General features: G+C 42.0%; 1 protein-coding gene across 1 annotated transcript; it reads right to left on the bottom strand.

The window, feature by feature from the left end:
- Positions 1-8,977: 8,977 nt before the first annotated feature.
- LOC149156315 (pinosylvin synthase-like) lies at positions 8,978-11,136 on the bottom strand. The gene is made up of 2 exons (XM_089438083.1): positions 10,826-11,136; positions 8,978-10,047 (listed from the first exon to the last, which is right to left on the bottom strand). Exons 1-2 carry the CDS (start codon positions 11,007-11,009, stop codon positions 9,053-9,055), a joined length of 1,179 nt encoding a protein of 392 aa, XP_089294209.1. The 5' UTR covers positions 11,010-11,136; the 3' UTR covers positions 8,978-9,052.
- Between the last annotated feature and the right edge of the window lie 10,581 nt (positions 11,137-21,717).

The raw sequence follows: 21,717 nt of genomic DNA, 5'->3' as shown, positions 1-21,717 counted from the left end.
AGCCTTCTTGGTCAAGTGACTATCCTCATTCATTCAACTAACAAAAATATACTCAAAAAACATGCATAAACTATGAAAATGGTGGATTGATGAAGAACAATAGGCAAAATGAGCCCAATGAGTTACCCATTTTTGGGGCTCATCATCACCCCCTGCTAAATGGGTTTCTCATCCTCTGAGCAACTAATCTAGCTCATCATCCTTGAGAGCTTTGATTGCCTCTCTTGCCAATATTTCTGACGATTTTCCTCTTTGCCATTTTGTTTCCATGATTCCTGTAGAAGCCTCTGTGTCAACTGTTTCTGCCTGAACTGTGGACATTTTGGGATCTGTTTTTACTTTTTGTTTTGGTGTGAGTTCTGTTGTTGTGCCATGCCTTTACTTGGGATGTTTCTGCCTTCTATGCCCTCCTCTAGAGTCTCTTTTCCCTTGGTGTTAGTTCTTTCATTCCTTGCTCTGTTTTAGGCTCAACAATTTGGCCCTTTTCCTCTTTCTCTTTTTGTCCTGCTTGTGTTTGTTTGTCCTGTGTTTCTTTACCACTGGTTTTCTCTCCTGCCTCAATGTGTTCCCCTTCTTCACTGCTGGATGAGTTGAGCTCTTTGGCCAGAATTATAATATCGTCAGATGTCCTTGGTCATGTTTCAGGAAATTTCCCAACAGAGGGAGACAGTGTAGGTGTGGAGGGCATATTCTACTAAAAGTTTGATGAGCCCATGATGGGCTAACTGATCCGATGTCCCTTATTTCAATTTTGTGCCACATTCACTTAATGACTGCAGAAGAAAATAGGGGATGCTCAACTTTTGTTCTGGAGGTAAATCCATTCCATGTCTTAGTTCATTTAGCAACCTGAAGTGATAGCCATAGACAATGTTGAATCTCCCTTCATAGGTAATGTATTTCATGATTTGGAAGCTGACTTCGCTCTAAAGAGGAGGTAAGTTGGCTCTTCGGACCCCGTTTTTGTCTTCTACAAGATGTTCTTCAGGCAAGAAGAATGCTTTCTTGGCTGCCTTGCCCAATGACCTTTCTTCTTTGCTCCAAGGGAGTCCTAATGGGAGACCAGTAACTCGACTGATGAGTTCAGGGATAACTTCTAAGGTCAAACCCCTAAAAGTCATTGTGGTCTACGTCTTTGATTCAAGTTCTAGGGACATTAAGAATTCCTCCGTTATTTCATCGTCATGACCCTGAATTTTGTCACAAAAGGACATCCAATTGGCACGGGTGAAGAGGTCTACCACCTCTGGATGCTCACGCAGCTTGCTGGGATTTGAAGGTTCTCTCCTGATAAACCCTCCTAGCATGGTGAGAGTGCCCTGTTTTATGCTCTGTTAGAAAAGGGAACGTTGTCTATGGGTTTTTCCCTGGACTCAAGGAAGAATTCCTCGGTTGTTTGATATCAATGAGCAACAATTCCTTGGTTTCACGACTGTTGTGACTCAGCTCTCAGCTATCTGGTTATGAAAGGGAGAGTTTTGCTTCTATAATCAGAGGATAGAGACCAAGTTTTCTTCTCAGGACACATTCAGATATGAAAATTTTAAATTTTTCATCCACAGGCTGGCTCTCACAGCCGTGTATGCCTTCCTTATAAGAGAATTTTAGCAACAGGAAACGTGGAGAAGAGTTTTGATGCAGAAAAACTGAGGAATATCGTTCAACAAATAGGCAAACTGCTATTTCCAACTCACAGGCTAATTTTTCTCGGACTCCCCAATTTGAAACAGTTCAATTCCCCACCTTTTCGAAACATACCATGCATGGAAGAGTGTTTTTGAGCCTACCTCTCTCGGAACTCCAAAGTTGACGAAGAAAAGTCCACGCTTTTCTGCTTCGGAAAGCTATAAAGAAATTCCTGTAGAGCTGCTTCTTGTAGAACTCTTGTCGGCTTCTACAGGATGTCACTGTGCTTCTGAATGAGCCCGGTAAGCGGGAGATTTTTTGAACAGGCCGAAAAACTCGGCGGAGGATGACGGGTTAATAGATTTCATAGGCAGAGGATGGGTAATTCGGCTGAGGATGTTGCAAGTGCAAATGAACAACGGGTGGTGAGAGTCTTCAATCGATTATTTTTTAACTGCGACGCAATTCGTGGCTAGGGAGTGAGGTGGCCGGATCGAACCGTTGATCCAACGTCACGACCATCATTTTTTTGCGTGTCTCTGACCGCCATCACCTCCCCTCTACAATTAAATGCTTCCACCACTACCAGTCCCGCTGATTTTCCTCGACTGGACACTCCACACGTGTCGGCTGCACGTCTCGGTGGAGAATTTGAACGTAACTGGGCTTGTTCGGATCCCACGAGGCTTTGTAACTGGCTAAGGGTCGCCAGTTTGACTAGCAACCGATCCCGTTCAATCCAAACCATTTTCACAGCCATGGAGTTTTCGAAATATAGTTTATGCAATTGACGAATGAGGTTAGACACTTACCTGCGTGGCCGTGGACGCGTTATGCAGACCTCGGGTCTTGGAACCACTGCTTCACTTGCTGCTACCTCGTGCACGGGTGTTAGAACCCATTCCTCCATTTGTTGATGTTGTATGTACGAGTTTTGGAACTCGATCCTTTGGGTGTCATTGCTGCATGCACAACTTTGGCTTCGTTTCGATTGCCAAGGATGTTTTCACATTTAAGAGGAGCCTTCTACATGTTCCCTTTTTTGATTTCGATTGTCCCTGTCTTCAGAGTATGTATTTCCAGAGGGATCAGTCGCTACAAGATTCCTGTAGGATATCCTGTAGCTGCTTCTCCTCCTGGAATGCAGGTTAAACGAGCAGTGCTATATTGCAGACAAGGGAGTTGATGATGAAGAGTCCAGATGGAGATTTACAGGTAGGGTGAGCCGGACATCATTTCTTAATTTGTCACTGAGAAATTCTTGCTGGAAATCTGAGGAAAACAGGGTTTCTTGTATGACTGCGCAGGAACACATAACCAGGTGGGTGACGGAGGTGTAGAGAGATGGAACAGGGTGCTATATGGTGATGGGTGGAAACAGGAGTGGCTGCAGGCCTAAAAAATAGATTCCCACCGTCAGATTCCCTTCCAAAATCGATTTTGGCTTGCCCAAAGGTTCTACAGGATGTTTCGTGTAGGAGACATAAACTTCTTGTAGAAGAGGCAGAGCTTCCTGTAGAAGGTGGAATCTGAACCCGAATGCAATCAAATCCTAGGAAAGGCAAGTGGTCATGGAGGAAGTGTCTGTGAGGGTGTCCTGTAGCCTGGTGCGAACCCCTGTCTTTGTTTTGCGCGACCTTCCTAACCTGCAATATATTCCCTGCAACCTGCAATTATTCCATAGAGATCAGGCTTGTTTTTTTTTTTTTTCGAGAGACAGTTGGGGCGCCTCCATGAGGTTTTCACCTTCACTGCCTACCCCGAGCGCTTCTAAGAAGTTTTCATCCAGGGATATTTTTATTTCACTTCTCTGTTTTTTTTTATGCTCAAGGTGTGGGTGGAGTAGAGACAGGGCCCTACTCCACTACTGGCACTGATTTTTCCAAAGTTTCAATGAACTCCTACCTTGAAAGGGGTTTCCTGTAGATTTTCAATCGATGCCCATTGACGAGCATGGGGATGGCTTCTTCATCAATGGTCCTGATAAGGATTGAACCATTGTCATTGCATTTCTCCACTATGTATGGTCCTAACCACCTTGTCCTCAGTTTCCCTTTGAAATCCTTGTATCTTGAGTTATACAACAACGCCCAATCTCCTGACTGGAATTACTTTTCATTAAGGTGTCGGTCATGCCATATCTTCCTCTGCAGTTGAACTACTTCTGAGTGGAGGAGGGCCTGCATTCTCTGTTCATCTAATCCATTTAGTTGTAGCAATCTTTCCCGTTGTGCATGGCTGAGATCTAGGTCAAGCTGAGCTGCCAACCTTAATGTGTTGTAGTCTAATTCTATGGACAACAGAGCCTTCTTCCCGTAGACCAACTCATAAGGTGTGAAACCTGTTGTAGTTTTCCAAGTGGTGTTGTAGACCCAGGTGGCCTCAACCAAGCGATCTGCCCAATCCTTCCTGCTGCCGTTCACCACTTTAGTCAAAATCTCTTCCAATGATCTATTAGTAACCTCCACCTGCCCATTAGCTTGCGGATGATAAGGGGTGGAAGTTCTATGCTTGATCTTGTGATGAGCGAGTATGTCTTCAATCCATTTATAGGTGAACTGACTTCCTTGATCAGTGACCAGCTCTCTTGGGTACCCAAATTTGTAGAAGATATTTTCCCTTAAAAACTCAGCCACTTTTTCTTCTGTCGTTGCCTTGATTGCCTTGGTTTCTGCCCACTTTGTCAGGTAGATTGTGCACACAATGATGTAAGACCTTTGCTTTGAAGAAGGGTTGATAGGACCCGCAAAATCCATGCCCCACTTCTCAAATGGCTCGAAGGTCACTTGAGGTTAGAGGGGCATTTCATCCCTTAGAGTCGGTTTCCTCATCCTTTGACATCGGTCACATTGGCTGATCCATCTTCTGACATCTTGATGAAGAGTGGGCCAATAGTAGCCTGCCTGTAGAATTTTGAAGGCAGTACTTTTCGCTGCAAAGTGACCTCCACAGGGTCCATCGTGACAGGTCAGGAGGATGTCGAAAACTTCCTCCTCCCTAACACAACGCCTCACGATCTGATCAAGGCCAAGTTTAAACATGCTGCCCCCGATCCAAGTGAATGGGGCACTGTTCCTCACAATTTTGCTCTTCTCTCTTGAGGATAGGTGTGGAGGGAACTATGCTGAGACCAAGTAATTTTCTATATTAGCAAACCATGGTGAGAGTACTGAAATAGCAAACAGGTGTTCGTCTAGCATCTGGTCATCCACTGTCACTTAAATAAAACCTATTCTTGAAAATGGGCGAATAGAAGGTTGTAAGTCCTAATTTCAAGGGTTAAATTTACCTTTTTTACCCTCTCCCTTAAAATAAGGTGGGCTATTTGAGGTGATTTGTAAAAATGTACTATGATACAAAATATTCTCCCACTAAAAATTTAAAACCCCTTAATTTCGCCAAAGGGCGAACATTCGCCCCTAAAATTATCCTTGCTTGGTCATCATATTACAATGCAGCGTAGATACTTCATGCAATCGATTCTGCCAGTGCTCTAATTCTTCGTCCGAATCTGATGTGTAAGAGCTCTCGCGGTCCCATGCGATATGCCCATCGGCTGTCAGATTTATCTAATCCTGGTCTCATGTCGTTATCTAGTAAATTTGGTCCAAATTGTCATCACTTTCATAATCATCGACTAGTTCTATATAGTGCGGTCCTTCTGTAGGATCCAGCGGCACCACTACACAAAGGCACTTCTTTTCAAATATCATCTTTCGCATCTTCAGGTTGATTACCCCATTCATGTCAGTGGCCTAATCGATTCCAAGGAACGTAGGGTAGGGATTGCTATCATCCACAATCTCTATTACCTCAAAATCTGTCAGTGCACTCTCACCTTTGATGTCAACTGTCACCCTTGCAGCCTCCCCATCGGGATAATTTTATGCTTATTCGCCATCCTTAATTGGATAGGAGACCACTAGAGCGCAGGTCTCCCCATTCTTTCCCGTGTTTGCTTTGGCAAAACATTCGCATTGGACCCCAGATCTAAGGTAACTTGGTCAATTTCATATTCCCCTATCTGCGCGGTAAGCCTCATCTCATGTCCAGTCCTTGCCTTATGCTTGCCAAGATTTCTGACTACATGCAGTTCGCCAGTAGCGTCATCCTTGCAAGCGTTCCGATTGAACAGCTCCTGTAGACCCTTCACAGCCTTACTATCGTGGAGCAGTTTCATGCGGGTCTCCAAGAACGTGGTAATCATGGAAGGGTCCATTTCTTCAACTGGTTTCTCCCAACTTCCTGAGGTAGAGACCTCATTGAATCTTTCTTTGCTTCCATAAATGTTGCTTTTGCACACTCCAAATCAAACCCAGTCTCCTTTTCTGGTGCTATGTTAACCCATTCACCTTTTGCAGGCTGCTTCCCTTATATTGATATATATTGAGGAAAAAATAACACAATATATTGGGGAATATATATGGGGTAAAGGATTTTTATATTGATATGTATAAAAAATGGACCTCAAAATTAATCAAAAAATATCAAAGGGTATAAAAAATGTTAATGAAAAAATGGATACCTACAATATCGAGTGAAAGTAGCCTGGGTTTTTTAAATTGGGAAGCAGTATTGGGTTCATATTGCTAAGGGGTTAAATAATGTGATTTTTATAGGTATTTTCCAATATGTAGTCAAATTAAGGGTAGTGTTTAGTATGTCACAAACACAGGCGATATGTTAGAGTTTCATCGAGTGAAGCCCCGGTTCCTTAGTGGGACTAGTAGAGAACATATATATTGTACCTTGGTGTTTTTATTTAGTACTTTTAGTATAGTATTTTTCCTTCTTCTACATTGTGGTATATGTAGTTGATATTTATGAAGCTTTAGTGGAGGCCAATATTGACATCTAGCATGGAGATGGTAGTATACATGGTTAAGGGGAAGTCACAAAAAGAAGAGAAACATATTTTACTTTTTATGAGACTAAGTGTGGATGTGGATGATCACGAAGGTCATGTTGGAGTGTACCACAGCCTAGAAGAGGTGCAAAACTTATTTGACTAAACTTATTTCCTCTAAACGTTTAGTCATTAAATTATCGAAAATGATTGTTTCGACAGTGAGGCCCGGCCTAAATCCAAACTGGACCCTCATTTCCAATCCCTCTCCACTTGTCGTCGAGATGCCTTCATCATATTTTTCATTACGAAGAAAACACATGCACTGGACATGTTCACATACTCGCTTAGAACATGCCTCTTAGTTTTATGGGATCTGTTAGGGTCCTCTGATTCATAGGATCAAATGATGATTGGGTATTATATTTCAGTTGATGGAATTGTAAATAATAGTGTGTTCTGCAAGTTATTTCCAAGAAAAAAATAGAAAAATGAAAAATGGTTTGCAAATCAAAATGCGCCTTTAGAATAGATTAATCATGCTTAGGATAAATTAATTAGGTTTAAAATAATTAATCGTGTCATTTAATCACGATTAACCATTTGTAATAAGGCATGTAGGACTAATGTTTGGTTTTATGATAAAGTGACAAAATGGTTTGTCGGCATGTGATTGCCAAAGGCGCAAGACTCAACGGTTGAGATCTCCCCCGTGCAGATCAACGACGGGGGAGTGCTTTCGCGCCCTCCCAAGCTCCATCCAACTTTACATATGGGGGGTGGGGGGGTCCGAAAGGCCCGGCTACGTGTCACCCCTACAAAGTTTCGCACACCCCCCTTCCCCTCCCCCGCTCCTTTCCTTTCACTCATCACGCCCATTCCCCGCACCCCTCCGAAATGTCATTCGACGTTGACCATCAGCTCCCATGGTAACGATCACTCGCCACCTCAACTAACCTTCCCTCCACACATCGTGTGCCACCTCACACCAACGGACCCCACTTCCTTTCCACCAACCATGTGCCTCCATGTGATATATCCATTCCATCCCACTCCCACGAGATGAATAGTGAATGTTGGCAAGTTAAAGTGAGCACCGAGTTGGAAAAATAATCAGTTAAAACTAAGTTTTTTTCCCATACAACACAGTTATTTTGAGCATGGTTTCCAAACAAATAAGAACGCATTTCTCAAAAACCAAAGAGGTTTTTTTCTAGAATGGACCCATTTACAAAATCATGTCTCAAGTTTCTAAGAGCTATAATGGTTTAGGAGATTTGCATGAATCTTTGAAGGTATATTTTCCATAAATTTCACGTTTTAAGTCACTGTTTTCAAATGTGGTTTCCGAACATATGGAAGTTAATTTTCACAAACAGAAAGACCCTTTTGTTGATAACATGCTCATCTACAAAAAGCTCTATCAGTTTTTGTACCGCTCTCATGGGCTGAGATATCCAAAGGGATCACTGGACCCTATTTTTCAGTATTTCATGCGGAAAAAGTTCATGGGTAGTTAGTGACTTGGTTGTCACCTCATCAGATAAGACTTGCTATCGAATTTGAATTGTTGTTCCTTTTCATCAACAATCCTCAAAGATAGTGCCAAGGAGATTCATTAGTTTCGAATGTCCTATATTTCAGTCATATTTTTGTAACACAGTTTTCAGATATTTGTAATAAATATTGATGTTTTTTTATCAAGATATTTTGTGGAGAATTTGTATCAACACTTCATCAATTGAAGTAATATGTGTTGGGACTTGTTTGAATAAAAAGACTTGTATTGTAAAGTAGCTCACAGAGCCACCATTGATGAGATTTTTAGTAATATTGTGCAATCATGACATGATTCTTGTGTCATTTTTATTGGTGAAGTGCATCTTTCTTTGTCAAATCGCGACGCGACCCGCAAGCGAAAACGGTGGTATGACGTAGTTCAAGAGACTGTAAATCAGATTCTCCGGCATCAAGTGGGTCTCAATTAGAGGTAGAGGTAGAGGTGGTCCCAATCGAACTAAGAGATGTATCAGATTCTCCGGCATCAAGTGGGTCTCTATCAATTAGAGGTAGAGGTGGTCCCAATCGAGCTAAGAGATGTTACGTATGGGACCGAGGGAAAAGCAGTGGACGTATGAGGGATGGCCACTTAACATCCCTCATCTAATTAAGGTTAAGGTGTCGACTGTTTAGTAAAATTATTGGAACTTCAAATATTATTTCGCCTAAAAATTGGAACCATAGCAAACGGAGGAATGTAAAAAAGTTATGTTGTACGAGAAAGTACGTTTCAGAATATTTTTATTTTATTTATGAAAAGGGATTCATTGAGTGATTGCTAAAATTTATAAAGATGTACTTTGGGAATTTGAATTTAAAATTATATCTCTCGGAATTTGAATTTAAAACTATAACTTTTTTATTACTCATGCATGCACCTGTTGGAATTTGAAACTATTATTAGAAACACTTTATCTTTTATTCTCTTGGAGTAAAGAGTAAAAATGGATAGTTGCAAAAACTGCTTACATTTATTTATTCTAAACAACTATGTCTGAAAGTTTAGTTGTTAAATTTTTACTAAAGAGGAACGCTCTTGAGAACCACTGTTTCGATGGTGAGGCCCGGCCCGAATCCAAACAGGACTCCCATTTCCAATCCCTCTCCGGTGGTTGAACAATCGTTTCGTAGAGACGCTTTCCTCGTCTCATCCAATATGAAGTGGACGCATGCACTCGACATGTTTCCGTACTCGCTCATAACGTGCCTGGTGGGTATCAGTTTTGTGGGATCCAGATTGAGCTTGGCCTCCACCCGATCAAGGATGGCACGTCCTCCGGGATGAACAACCCAGAACAACTTGTTCCAGTCGGATATTTTGAATTGACTGAACGCCTCCACGAGACAGTTTTCAATGTTGGCAGAGATAAGATCCGGAACCGCCCCTTTGAGTTGGAAGGTAAGTCCGACTTCTCTCACCTTCCCACCGATGGCTCCGTCGCTGTTGGGAACAACTGTCTGGGATGTCCGAACGATTTCGAAACATGCCTTCTCCACTTGAGGGATGGGATCAGCTCCCACGATGAGGGCAGACGCACCGTCGCCGAACAGAGCTTGCCCCACCAGGCTGTCCAGGTGAGTCTCGGAGGGTCCACGGAAGGTAACGGCGGTGGTTTCACTGCAGATGACCAGCACCCGAGCTCCTCGATTGTTTTCGGCAAGGTCTTTCGCCAGTCGAAGAACGGTGCCTCCGGCGAAGCAGCCATGTTGGAACACGCCCACTCTCTTCACACTCGGGTGCAGCCCGAGCAACTTGGCTACCTCAAAGTCTGCTCCGGGTAGATCCGGAGTCGTTGTGCTGCAAAATATGAGATGAGTGATCCCAGACTTGCACTGCCCCCACTCGTGAATGGCCTTTTCAGCAGCCTCTTTTGCCAGTCGGGGCACCTCCATAGCCAACATCGCCTGCCGTGCGTCCAACGATGGCACCTCCACAAACGCGCACACATCGGGATTCTTCTTGAGAATCTCCTCCGTCAGGTACATGTATCTTTGTCTTATTGCCGACCTTTCACCTGCATGGAGCCATATGTATGATGATTAGAAAAACTAACATCATTTTTGTATCCAAAATCTTGGATGATTCATGATTCATCACATGAACCTCTTTTTCCCACAGGTTCATGTATATATATATATATATATACACCAAAGAGAAAGAGAAAGAAAAAAGAAAAAGATAACTTTAATTCATTTTAATATTATAAAAGAAAAAAAATTGCTACCAATTTTAATGTCTCTCATTTGAATAATAAAGATTTTATACAATTTCTTTCAAAATTATTAACATAAACATATGAAAACATATTTTTAATTAAATAAATAAAAGTTGTAGTATAAAATCTAATATAAAAAAAGTTTGCTAAATTTGATAAACGATTACCATATTGAAATTTAGTGATATAAAAAAAAGTTACTAAATTTGATAAACGATTACCATATTGAAATTTAGTTATATAAAAAAAAAGTTATATAAAGTTGATAAACGATTACCATATTGAAATTTAGTTATATAAGTGATATAAAAAAACGTTAGTAAACCATTCCTATATTGTAATTTAATTCAATCATTCCAGTAACATAATAAAAAGTTACAGCCACTAAATTTGAAAAGTATCGGAATCTCTCGCTTGTTTGACTAGCTGGCTGGCTGGCTAATGTAATGACATAGTAATAATAATAGAAACTGAAACTGAAACTGAATCTGAATCGCGCCTTATTATAATAATAGAAACTGAAACTGAAACTGAAACTGAATCTGAATCGCGCCTGAATGAAGAAACTGAAACTTACATATTCGCTTGAACTTATCCTTGAGCTCTGTGTTATGCTCGTTACCGGTGATTCGGAAGTAGTAATCTGGATATGTGCTCTGATCCACAGCATTGGGTGGATTGGCAGTGCCGATAGCAAGGATCGAAGCGAAGCCATCTGCCCTCTGCAACTTCCTGAAACCTTCAAAATCAACGCCCCCCATCTCTGCTCTGCTCTGCTATGCTATGAGGCGGTTAAGCGTGGTACCAAACCCTGGACAACAAATCTCAATATTTACTTTACTTTACTTTGATGGTCTGGTCGAATAGCTATAAGAATCTCTAAATCTATAGCAGCTATTTTATACACTTTGATATGAAATAAATATGATTATTATATAATGCATCAATTAGTCCAGTCCGATACCATGGCTTCTATAGTCTAATACCATGGCTTCTATACTCTAATACCATAATCTAATATGATGACTTATGCTTGCTTTGCTATGTTACCAGAAACGAGAAACGAAAACGGTACGAGAAACGGAGGTTGGAGGTTTCGCACTCTAAGAAACGAGGAGAGAGAAAATGAAAATAAAAATAAAAAATACAGCATTAATTTCAATTTTCAATATAGTTTCAACTAAATTTCCAGCCCAAATTTTATTAAAAACCTAAATAATTTAAATAAGAAACCGTGGTTAGCAAATTGACTATTAAATATATACATTCTTATGCCTCCTAATCAATTAAGTGTATACATTTTTATGCATTTTGCACCTTGAGCTAATTATTGTTTCCTTAAAAAAAATTCCAAATAATTAAATATATATATATATATATAAACAATAAATAGAATTTGCAATTAAATGTGAATTTCTTGAGCCACATATAGAATAGTGTTTAAACTATGAATTTTAACCATATATATGTTAAAGGAAAACAAATCAACTAAAAAAGGGAGAATAGTACAGAAATGATCAACTTTCTATATACTTGACATAAGTCTCTAGGTTATTGAATAAATACATGAGTGAAATCTACACTAAGGAATGAAAATACAGGGCTGAGAATGCGAACTGTTGGATACCTATAGTAATAGGTTTCATATTTCATGATTGACTATAGAAAATCCAAATATGCTCTGCTTTGATACTACAAAGATCCCATATTTCCCAGGAAATCAGAGGTGTGTGAAGTGTTCCAAATGTTGAGGACCTCATTTCAAATTTTGTGGATGATTCAACAGTTTAAACTGGATCATGCCATGTTTCAATTTTGAGTTGTAGAATAGAGAAACCAGTCTGTCCAAACAGCTTAATCTTGGCAGACAAGTAGTTCAGGTAGAGAAGCAAAGGTTCCCAAAAGTTTAATCTGGGACCTTGGAAGAGATAAGGGTAGATGTAGATAGAAAGAAAAAGAAAAAGCCAGAGAAAGGAAAAGGCAATTGAGGGTTGCAAGTCCAAGTGCCCCTCCAAGAAGAAACAAAAAATGCTAGGCAAAATAGCTGGGTAGGCAGTTGTGGTTGCAGAAAGGATATGATCACCATTACACAGTTGTCAAGAGGTGTTTTGCCAAGGCAAAAAATCTATCAGCAAAGAGCATCACTAACTTCTCTTTTCCCTCCCTACTCCATTGCTAACACCCCCTTTCTATTAGCTGAGATTTTTGAAGAATGATCATGGTTGTATGGTGGTTCTAGTTCATTCAGAATGCACCTTTTGGGTCTAAAGTCTTTTCATTTTGCTCTACTCTTAAATCCCCCTCCTTCACTCATATTAACTCCTAATTCTACTATATAGCTCCCCTATTTTACCCCTTTCCCTAATAATACTAACACTAAGGTGTATAAAGCCCCAAATCTTATATATATTCTCTCCCCTAGGCATAATAGCCATGTATCTTTCAAAAGGGACCAAAATGGCATCAGGCCACTTTGGTGAACCTATTCCACCCTATTCCCCCTTTGCTGCAAGTTAATTTACCCTCAAATCACCTCTGCATTGATAAAACCCCTCTCCAAACCCCTTTTGCCTATAAAAACCTTTGCAAAGGTTAATACCCGCCTCTGGCACGTTCCCCAATCCTACCACATTATTGGTTAAGCGAAAACATTTGAAAAACCCATAAAAACCCACAAACTTTAATCTTTTCCGCCCGCAGTATGAAGCGCGCATCTTTCTCCTCCGCCAGCCGTCGGATCAAGCCCATCAGATCCGACGGTCCACATCAATATCGGAGCGCATCCGATGGCGGCACTTTAACCTCCGAGAAAGTGACGTTGCGCCTTGTCACGCCTCCTCCACGCGTCAAGCGCTCACATATCTCGGAGCCGGGTCTGACAGCTTCTGCGCCGTACTCAAACCGCCCCGAGAAACCGCGGCGGTTAAGGCCTTAACCGTGACCGCTGCGGCTTGACTGCCACCTACCTGCCGCTAACCCGCCGCCACGTCCTTGTCCGCCCGTACCTGCCTTTGTGATTCATCCACCTCACCGCTGACTGGGTTGCCACCTCACCGCCCCTTTGACCAGTCACCCACTGCCACGTCGCCCGATGACGTCAGCTGACGTCACCTCACCATGACCCACCAATGACGTCATGCTGACGTCAGCAGAAAAAAGCGCCAAATTGGTAAAATAACCCATATTTACCAATTTTCCCATGTTTTTCACCACTTTCACTGTTATTACTGTTGGACGCTCTGCATGACCGTTTACACTCTAATTTTCACCAACCAGTCGATTAGCCCGGGCGACCTCCTCAAGCAGCAACTGTGCACCTTTGCTTCAACCTCTGCTCATCGAATTACAGGTATTTAGACCATTTCGCCCTCCATACGACCTTCATTAAGCTTGAAATTGCTCAGAGGGATAGTAGAACCATAAAAACGATATTTGCACCGTTAAAATCCTGTTGTTCGTCCACCATTGTCTTTGTGAGGGCCAAGAAGTACCTGCAGAGCTTTAGAAACCTGCAATTCACGAAAAACCACTGTAATTCTGCGTTTCCCGGCAAACTTCCTGGTATACATAATTCAACCGCTGCAAGAAGTCAGTTAGGCCACAAAGAGGCTCTGTCACTAAACACCAGTAGTATTTCAATTGCTAGTTGGTGAATTCCCCTTTGATAACTCAAAACATCAACTGTTTTTCACAGAAGACCACCTACAGACTGTGTTTTTATCATTTTACCTGTCCACCTGCAATTCTTGCAACTTGAACAACTATGGAGACCCCTATTGCTCTCAATATTAAGCCCCTCAATGCTCCTCACCAGGAATTGGCATGGAAACCCCTGGGAGACATGGACTATCAAATGATGGACTGGTTCCCTATGGGAACCAAATACAATGTCCAAATGATGAATGAGTTAAAGGCCCAGCACCTGAGTGGGGCAGACATCTTGGGGATTTGGGAGTCAAATTTGCCCATATACAACCTTCCCCAAGTCAATCCTATGCCAGAGCTCATTTATAGCTGCCAGGAATGCTATGACCCCAGTCAAAGAGCAGTCATTAGCCCCACAGGCCTAGTCCTGTTCCAGATCACCCCAGAGAGCATAAACCAGATGCTGCGCTTCAATACAACCAAGAAATTGACCCCTCTATCTATGCAGAATCTGATAAACAGAGGGAGCAAGCTGTCCAGTGACCAGATTGTCAAAATCAACCAACTGTTTGTCACACCAGGCTCTGAAACAGTCAGATTCCCTCCTATTGGGTACCAATATCTAAATGAGTTGGGCAGAATGTTGGTGGATCTAATTGGCTATGTCCTGGGATTCAAGGGGATGGAAGATGTAGATGACAGCATAATGGCAATGCTGTCTATATTTGCCCCTGGTAAGCCTCCAGCTGTGCAGTATGATTATGCAACTTACATAGCAGAGAAAATCCATGACCAGTTCATGAATTTGAGGAGGGAGAGACTTTTCAGGTATACCTCCTATATATACCATTTATTCCTCTTCAACCAGCCAGCTACCTTCTCTGTTCCTTTGAGGCCACTCAATGCCCAAGGAAATCCAAGATCAGTTGTCTTCTGGACCACCTTGTTTCATCATATTGCAGTATCACCCTATACATACTGCGAGTTCATTGATTTGTTTGTTCATCCATCCCTAACAGTGCTGCAAGGTGCCCCTCCTCCTAGATTAACCGATGAGATGAGGAGAATTCTCCACTTGAATAAGGTCTACAACATTGGCAATTGGTACTTCTACCAGAATCACACAGTCATTAGGATATATGGCTGTGAATTGAACCCATTTAGGTTGCCAAGGTATGTCCCCATGAGGCTTTTTGCCTTGGAATATTTCAGGCAGTTTGGGAACTCAGACTACCTTAATTTTCAGAGCAAGAACAAGAAGTCACAATTGAAGGTAAGGAGCCAGCTAGGTCCCTTCCTATATAACAAAAGCAAGGAAGGGTGGACAGAGGCAGACAGGATCCTGGAGGGCCTCAGACTGCAGACCAGTTTTGAGTGGATTCCCTATGACCCCAATCACTCTATTTCCCTCAGGAGAATTAGATACAAATTGGGCAACTATGCACATAAAAGACAACCTGAAATTGAAAAGTATGCCAATGCACTAGATTGGGAAGAGGGTACACTAGTAGAACAAGTCACTAATGAAGAATTACTTGAGAAAGAAGCTAGGAATGTGCAAAAAGAAGCTGACTTGGAAACTTATGGACAGGTGCCCCTCTCGTACAGAAAGCAAATTGGAGCAGCTGCTACATCTTCAGCAGCACAGCCGCAAACTACTGAGAAGACACCCCAGGCAGCAAGCAAAGACAAAGGAAAACAGGTGGAACAGCCACCTATATTGACAGAAGAACAAGTTGACACCTTGCTATAGCAGCAAGAAGAAATGGAACAGCAAGAACTGGGGCAGCAACAAGAAGAAGCACAGTCCAGTGAACAACATCCCTTGCAGCAGGAAAAGGGGACAGATCTACCTAGTTACACTGAGCAGCAACCCCAAACAGAGGTGCCTCCTAGGACAGACACCAATGTAGACACCTCAGTCCTCCAAACACCACAGAAGGAGGACTTGACCAGGAAAAGGGAGAGAGAGACCCCCCAGACCTCATCCTTCATCAGAGGAGAGAAGAGACAAAGACTGAATGACTCCCAAGAGGAGGACATAGCAGTAAGGCAAGCCATGGGCATGGGCCCACCCAGTGGAGAACTTTCGGCCAGCTCATCTCAGCGTGGACATGACATGACTATGGGAGGAGAGGTCAGCTCCTCCGGTCAACATAGAGAAGGGCAGTCAAGTATAAAACAGCAATTCATTGACATCAAAAGGAGGAGTGATCCCATAAAGGTGCAGCTATATAATCACTTGTTAAACCTGGCTCCTAGCAACCAGCAGAGACTCATGTCTGCTTTCGATGTGAGCGAAGGAAAAATGATAATGAGCCACTTCATGCCCACAACTCTGCATCCTCAGTCCACCTCGAACTATCTAAGAACCAACATGGAGGTTCTTGCCAAAGACATACACCCTATGGACAAGATTGAATTACATAAACAAACTGGTGAAATGGTGTATGCCTCCCTGGCAGATGAGACATTGGAGAACTACAAACTAAAGAGCAGCCTGGATAACACAGCTTCTCAGCTGGAATTAGAAAGAGCATCATCACAAGCCAAGGACAATAGGATCAAGTCCTTGGAAGAGGTAATTATAGATATAGGACATGATCCTAAAGATGTCAAAGGCATCCAAGAACTCCTGAAGATAAGGGATGCAGACATGGCAGCCCTAAGAAAGAAAATCAAGCTTCCAGCCACCATCCATCCACAAACAGATGAGGTTGCCCAGCAAAGGCAAGAAAAGGATACTACAGACCTGCTGGTATCCCTATACAGAGAGCTGGTTAGGATTCAAGACCAGCTAGGACAAACTGAAGCTGCAAAGGCAGCACTACAAGAATCACTGAAGCAAAGAGAAGAGGGCCAACCCTCCCAGCCTCCTCCTGTGATAATAAATCTTGAGGAAGTCCCTCTAAAAACTACTCCTCCTCCTCAGCAAACAGAAGTCACAGCACCAACTACAACATCAGAACAGGCTACTAGTTTAGACATGCAAAAGCTGCAAGCTGAGATCCAAGCCATGGAATCTCAAATGAAAGAGCTGGATGAACTTAAGAAAACCTTGGCTAAGGTAAATGAAAAGTTTGACAAGAGCAAACAGAACGAGGCAGCCAAGGAGAGAGAGGTAAGAACTCTTAAGAGGAGAATTGCTGAACTAGAGAAAGAGCTTGCACTAGAAAAGGTGACAGCTCAAATGAAAGCAGTGCTCTGGAGCAACATTGGGCGGTCCATTGCCAACCAGTGGCAATATATTGAGACCATGGATGAGCAAATGGTGCTCATCACCAAAGCAAACAGAGAAATACAGAGAGCCAGGGCAAGCCTTGGACATATGCCAGAAGCTGCTACCAGGATGATCAATATTCTGAACTATAAAACTAGCTCTCAATTAGCTGTCATGGGAATCACCAACAGAACTGAAACAATTGCTGTAGCCAAAAGAGTCATAACTCTGAGGAACCTGGTTGGAACACTGGAGAGGAGGACACAGGACATGCAGACAGAGATCAACAGATTCCTGGAAAAATTCGTGGCACTACAGAACAGAGGCCTTCCCAGCATCTTAAGCAGTGTAGGAAGACTGCTCACCCTAGACAATTACAATAAGAGAATTGATGCCCATGCAGGAGCAGAGATTGCAAGACCGCCCAGCACTTCAGCAGACGCAGGGCCAGCCACAGGGCAGACTATGTATGACAGGGTGGAGAACCTATTTTTTATCATAAATGAAATTGAGCATCTGTTTGATACACCACCTAACTTCTTCAAATTCACGGAAGCAGATGAAACTCTAGGGGCAATCTTAGCACACCAACTGCCCACACAGGATGTCTGGAGGAATTTGACACAGACAATTTTGTCAGGCCAGAATCAGTAGCGCTAATTCTCCAGGCAAATGAGCATACATGCGCAGGCACAATTTTGAGGAATAATATCTACAAGGAAGAGGCAGAGGCTGAGCCAACTCAGCAGGACCATTGACTCACCACAAGCAGCAGTCACAATCACAGGTGACAAGTCCAGGATACAGCGTACAGGCAGTAAAGACAGGTTTTCAAGCATTTACTCAGAATATCTCAACCGACTTAGCTACTCCTAAAAGCTAAAATATCTTCTGACAGAGCATTAAAATGCCTGTACTCTGTAATCAATGCTGTATTAAATTTTGGTCATAATATCTTAAGTGGTTGGTAAGAATGTTAAATCTGAGATAACTCAGAACTCAGATATTTTGTAAATCACCGCAAGTATATATTCACCCTTCACAACAGTTGAAAGGGTTGTTGTAATTTTCTTTTGAGAACTCTCTCTTACTGTAATATTTTCAGAGAAGTAATACAAAGGAAGAATGGAATTTCCAAGGCTTGGTGTACTTTGATGTATTGTGGTGAAAGATGAATGTTACAGGATTCCAGGGTGTTGCATAAAACAATAAGTATTCTCAAATCTCTTTGTTATATGTTTTCGAGTCTTTTGTTCTCTTTTGTTGTTTAAATGTTTTACACTTGATAGCAAGGTGAAAGGATAGTTCCAGGACTTGACCCATGATTACCCTGGACTCAAACTGAGCTATTATACATGTTTTCCTCAGATACGGTGACAGAATTGTAATTCTTAATTGCTGCATTTCAAAACTGTGTCTTTTGCTGTGATAGACATTCCCAGGGATTCAATTTTTGCCCCTGAGACATCTGTCTTCTTCTCTTAAACCTGTCTGTTGGAAATATTTAAACAATAAGTGAAAATTCTTAAATGCTTTCACTGTTTGTGTTACCTGTTTCCAGTCATTTAATCAAAAAATTGTTCTATTAAGCACTCAAATGGCCCTGTAAGTTCCATCTTTCATCTCACAGTTTCAAACACATATAGCCACAGACTCCATTGCCCAATGATATTCAACCTCTCTGAAAACTACATCACTGAAATCTAAAAGGAGTTTCATCAACCAAAAACATAAACATAACCTATGCTCAATACCTAGCCTAAAACACTATCATTGTAGATACAAAATCATAAAGAGAGAGCCCTCTCTGATCACAGTTTGGCTAGAAACAGTGATTAAAAGATTGGTTAGTGGTTACCCCGGCCGTATTCCCTTGGGAGTCATAGGGAACAACCTGGGTGTTAACATAATTGGCGACTCCACTGGGGACTTTAAGATTTTGCAGTTTCTATCTATCTTCCAAAGCTATCATCAAGCCTGAAACTAGCCAAGAGGCCTTAGGACTGTTTCTCTAATACAGGGACAGCTTTAGGGAAGAGCTAACTAGGGAAACTTCATCTTAGTTTTGAGACCTATATAGTCATTCCAGAATGCTTGTTCAGTCCTTGTACATATAAAACTTCTGTATAAAGTTCTAAAAGAATACTTAGAAGCTGGCTCCCAAAAGAAACCCAAGGCACACTAGGGCAAACCCTGACCCTAATCAACCCATCATTGTCGATAACCCAAATATCATTCCAAAGAACATAAGGAGACAGCAAAAGCAGGACAAGCCTGCTGATTCAGATATAAGGTCAGACCAACCCATCCTCATTCCCACTCCTTGCAAAGTTCTTTTTCGTTCCACACCCAATTCCCCTAGTTCATCATCAACCCCTCAAAGTCCTCTCCTTCCATCTTCACCATCTGCACATACTCACTCAACCAGTTCCCCACTTGTTACCCATCCTATTAACCCCGTTACACCTGTAATCCCTGTTGTCCCATTTGTTCCTATTAACCCCATAAACCCCATAAATATGGCTAACAGATATGCACCTCTGCAGATACCAGCCAATGCTCCAGCTCTACCCCAAGACTACCAAACCAGACTCTCATTTTTTGACTCCCATGGCCCTTTGACAGCCATCCAGCATGCTAAAAAGATGCAAGACCACTTTGAGACCTATGAAATAGATGATGATAGTGTCAGGATGAGAATCTTTGTTCAAAGCTTAACTGGGGATGTCAGAACTTGGTTTAGATCCTTAAATGCAAATTCCATTGCAACCCCTGAAGTTCTATACTAGGAATTTACCAACAGATGGGAGAAAAAGAGAGATCCGCACCATATACTTGGTGAATATAACACTATTAAAAGAGGTCCCCAAGAAACGGTTTTGGAGTATTGTGCTAGGTTTAACAACATATACAATGCTATCCCCCAGAACTTAAGGCCCCCTCCTGATTTGGCCCTTTATAACTTCCCTGATGGTTTTGATTCTGATATGGCCTATCAGTTGAGAGAAAGAGACCCTCCAACCCTTGCAGAAGCCCAAAGGGTTGCAGTCACTGTAGAGGCCAACCTAATTGCCAAAAGAAACAGGGCAAAGCTGGAAAAGAAGACTGGTTTCAAAGAAGAACCCTCGGGTTTTGATCAAAAGTTAGATGCAATTCTAAATGGCATGAAGAGATTGGGAGAGAGAGTGGAATCAGTAGAAAGGAAATCATCATGGGAGGCACCACAAAACAACCCTCCTAGAAACCCGAATTTTAGGAGAGTCCAGAACCCCAATATAGGAAAAACAAGTGCTGACCAAGATATCAGACCCCCTTTTCAAGAAAACTATGCAGAAACTTCCTCAGCAAATCAGCTCAATGAAGATCCTGAAATCAACTTAATAGGTCTGGATGGCAAAAGTCATGTATTCTTAACTCAGGAGGACCATGAGGAGGATGAAAGCAAAACATTCCAAACTCAATCAGGAGAATCCTTTGATTTTAAACAAGGATATGATACTGCTGTCTATGAAGTCCATAAGCAATACAAACTAAGGAGTAGGACTGTAAATGTGAATCAGCCCGAAAAGATAAAAGAGAAACAACAATCTAAAGAAACCTTAGTCACTGAACCTAATGACAAAACAAACTTGCCCACAAAGGAAGTAGTGGTTGAGGAGGTCACTGAACTACTGCCCCCACCACAACAGCCCATGGCAGCCTTGTCCTCTCACCCTAACCCAAACATTAACCCTCAAGACATCAATATAAGGGGCAGGTTTCAAAATCAAGATGAAATCCACGAAGAAGATCTAATGAACAGAGAAAGAACTGCTACCCGTGACCCCAAAATCCAAATTGATAAACCCTTTGACCTAGGAACAGAGATTGGCAAGTTAAAGGTAGCAATCCCCCTTTCAGAGCTAGCCAAGCATGACATATACAAACAACAAATCAAAAAATCCCTTCAGCTCACCAATAGCAAAGATGATGTAAATGTGCTAGATGACACTCCAGAATTGCTGTTTGGCCCAGAGGTAGATGGAAAAGCAGTAGTCACGGGGGTTTTACCGTTTTATGTCAGCTTACATATACATGACAAAATACTGCACAATGCAATGTTTGACTCAGGTGCCTCTCATAACCTGATGCCAAAAGCAGTCATGGAGAGATTAAACTTAGATATCACAAGACCATACAAAGACCTGTTTTCTTTTGATTCCAGTCAAGTCAAATGCTTGGGCTTAATAAAGGATTTGTGTGTGTCCTTGGTTCAATTTCCCAACAAAACCATTTTAATGGATGTTGTGGTTGCTGATATCCCACCCAAATATGGGATGCTGTTATCAAGATCATGGGGAGCGAAACTCCAAGGCTCCCTGCAATTAGACATGTCATATGCAACTATATCTGTCTTTGGACAACCAAAAAGACTTTATAGGGAAACACTCATGAAATATATGGTCAGCAGTGAAGAGAAACCCCAAAATTTCCCAATATACGCTGTTCATTCGGACATAGACTCCTTTATCCTCTTTAATGACAGTGCAGGCCTCTCAAGCAGTGACATTAAGACCGAGACACTTATACAAAAACAAAACCTTGATCAAACAAGTAGCACCTGT

This window comes from Pinus tabuliformis, chromosome 9, assembly GCF_031772625.1.
Source record: "Pinus tabuliformis cultivar Carrire ecotype Pingquan chromosome 9, CPIR1, whole genome shotgun sequence".
In the NCBI taxonomy this organism is placed as follows: domain Eukaryota; kingdom Viridiplantae; phylum Streptophyta; class Pinopsida; order Pinales; family Pinaceae; genus Pinus; species Pinus tabuliformis.
This window is presented reverse-complemented; position numbering and strand designations above follow the sequence as displayed.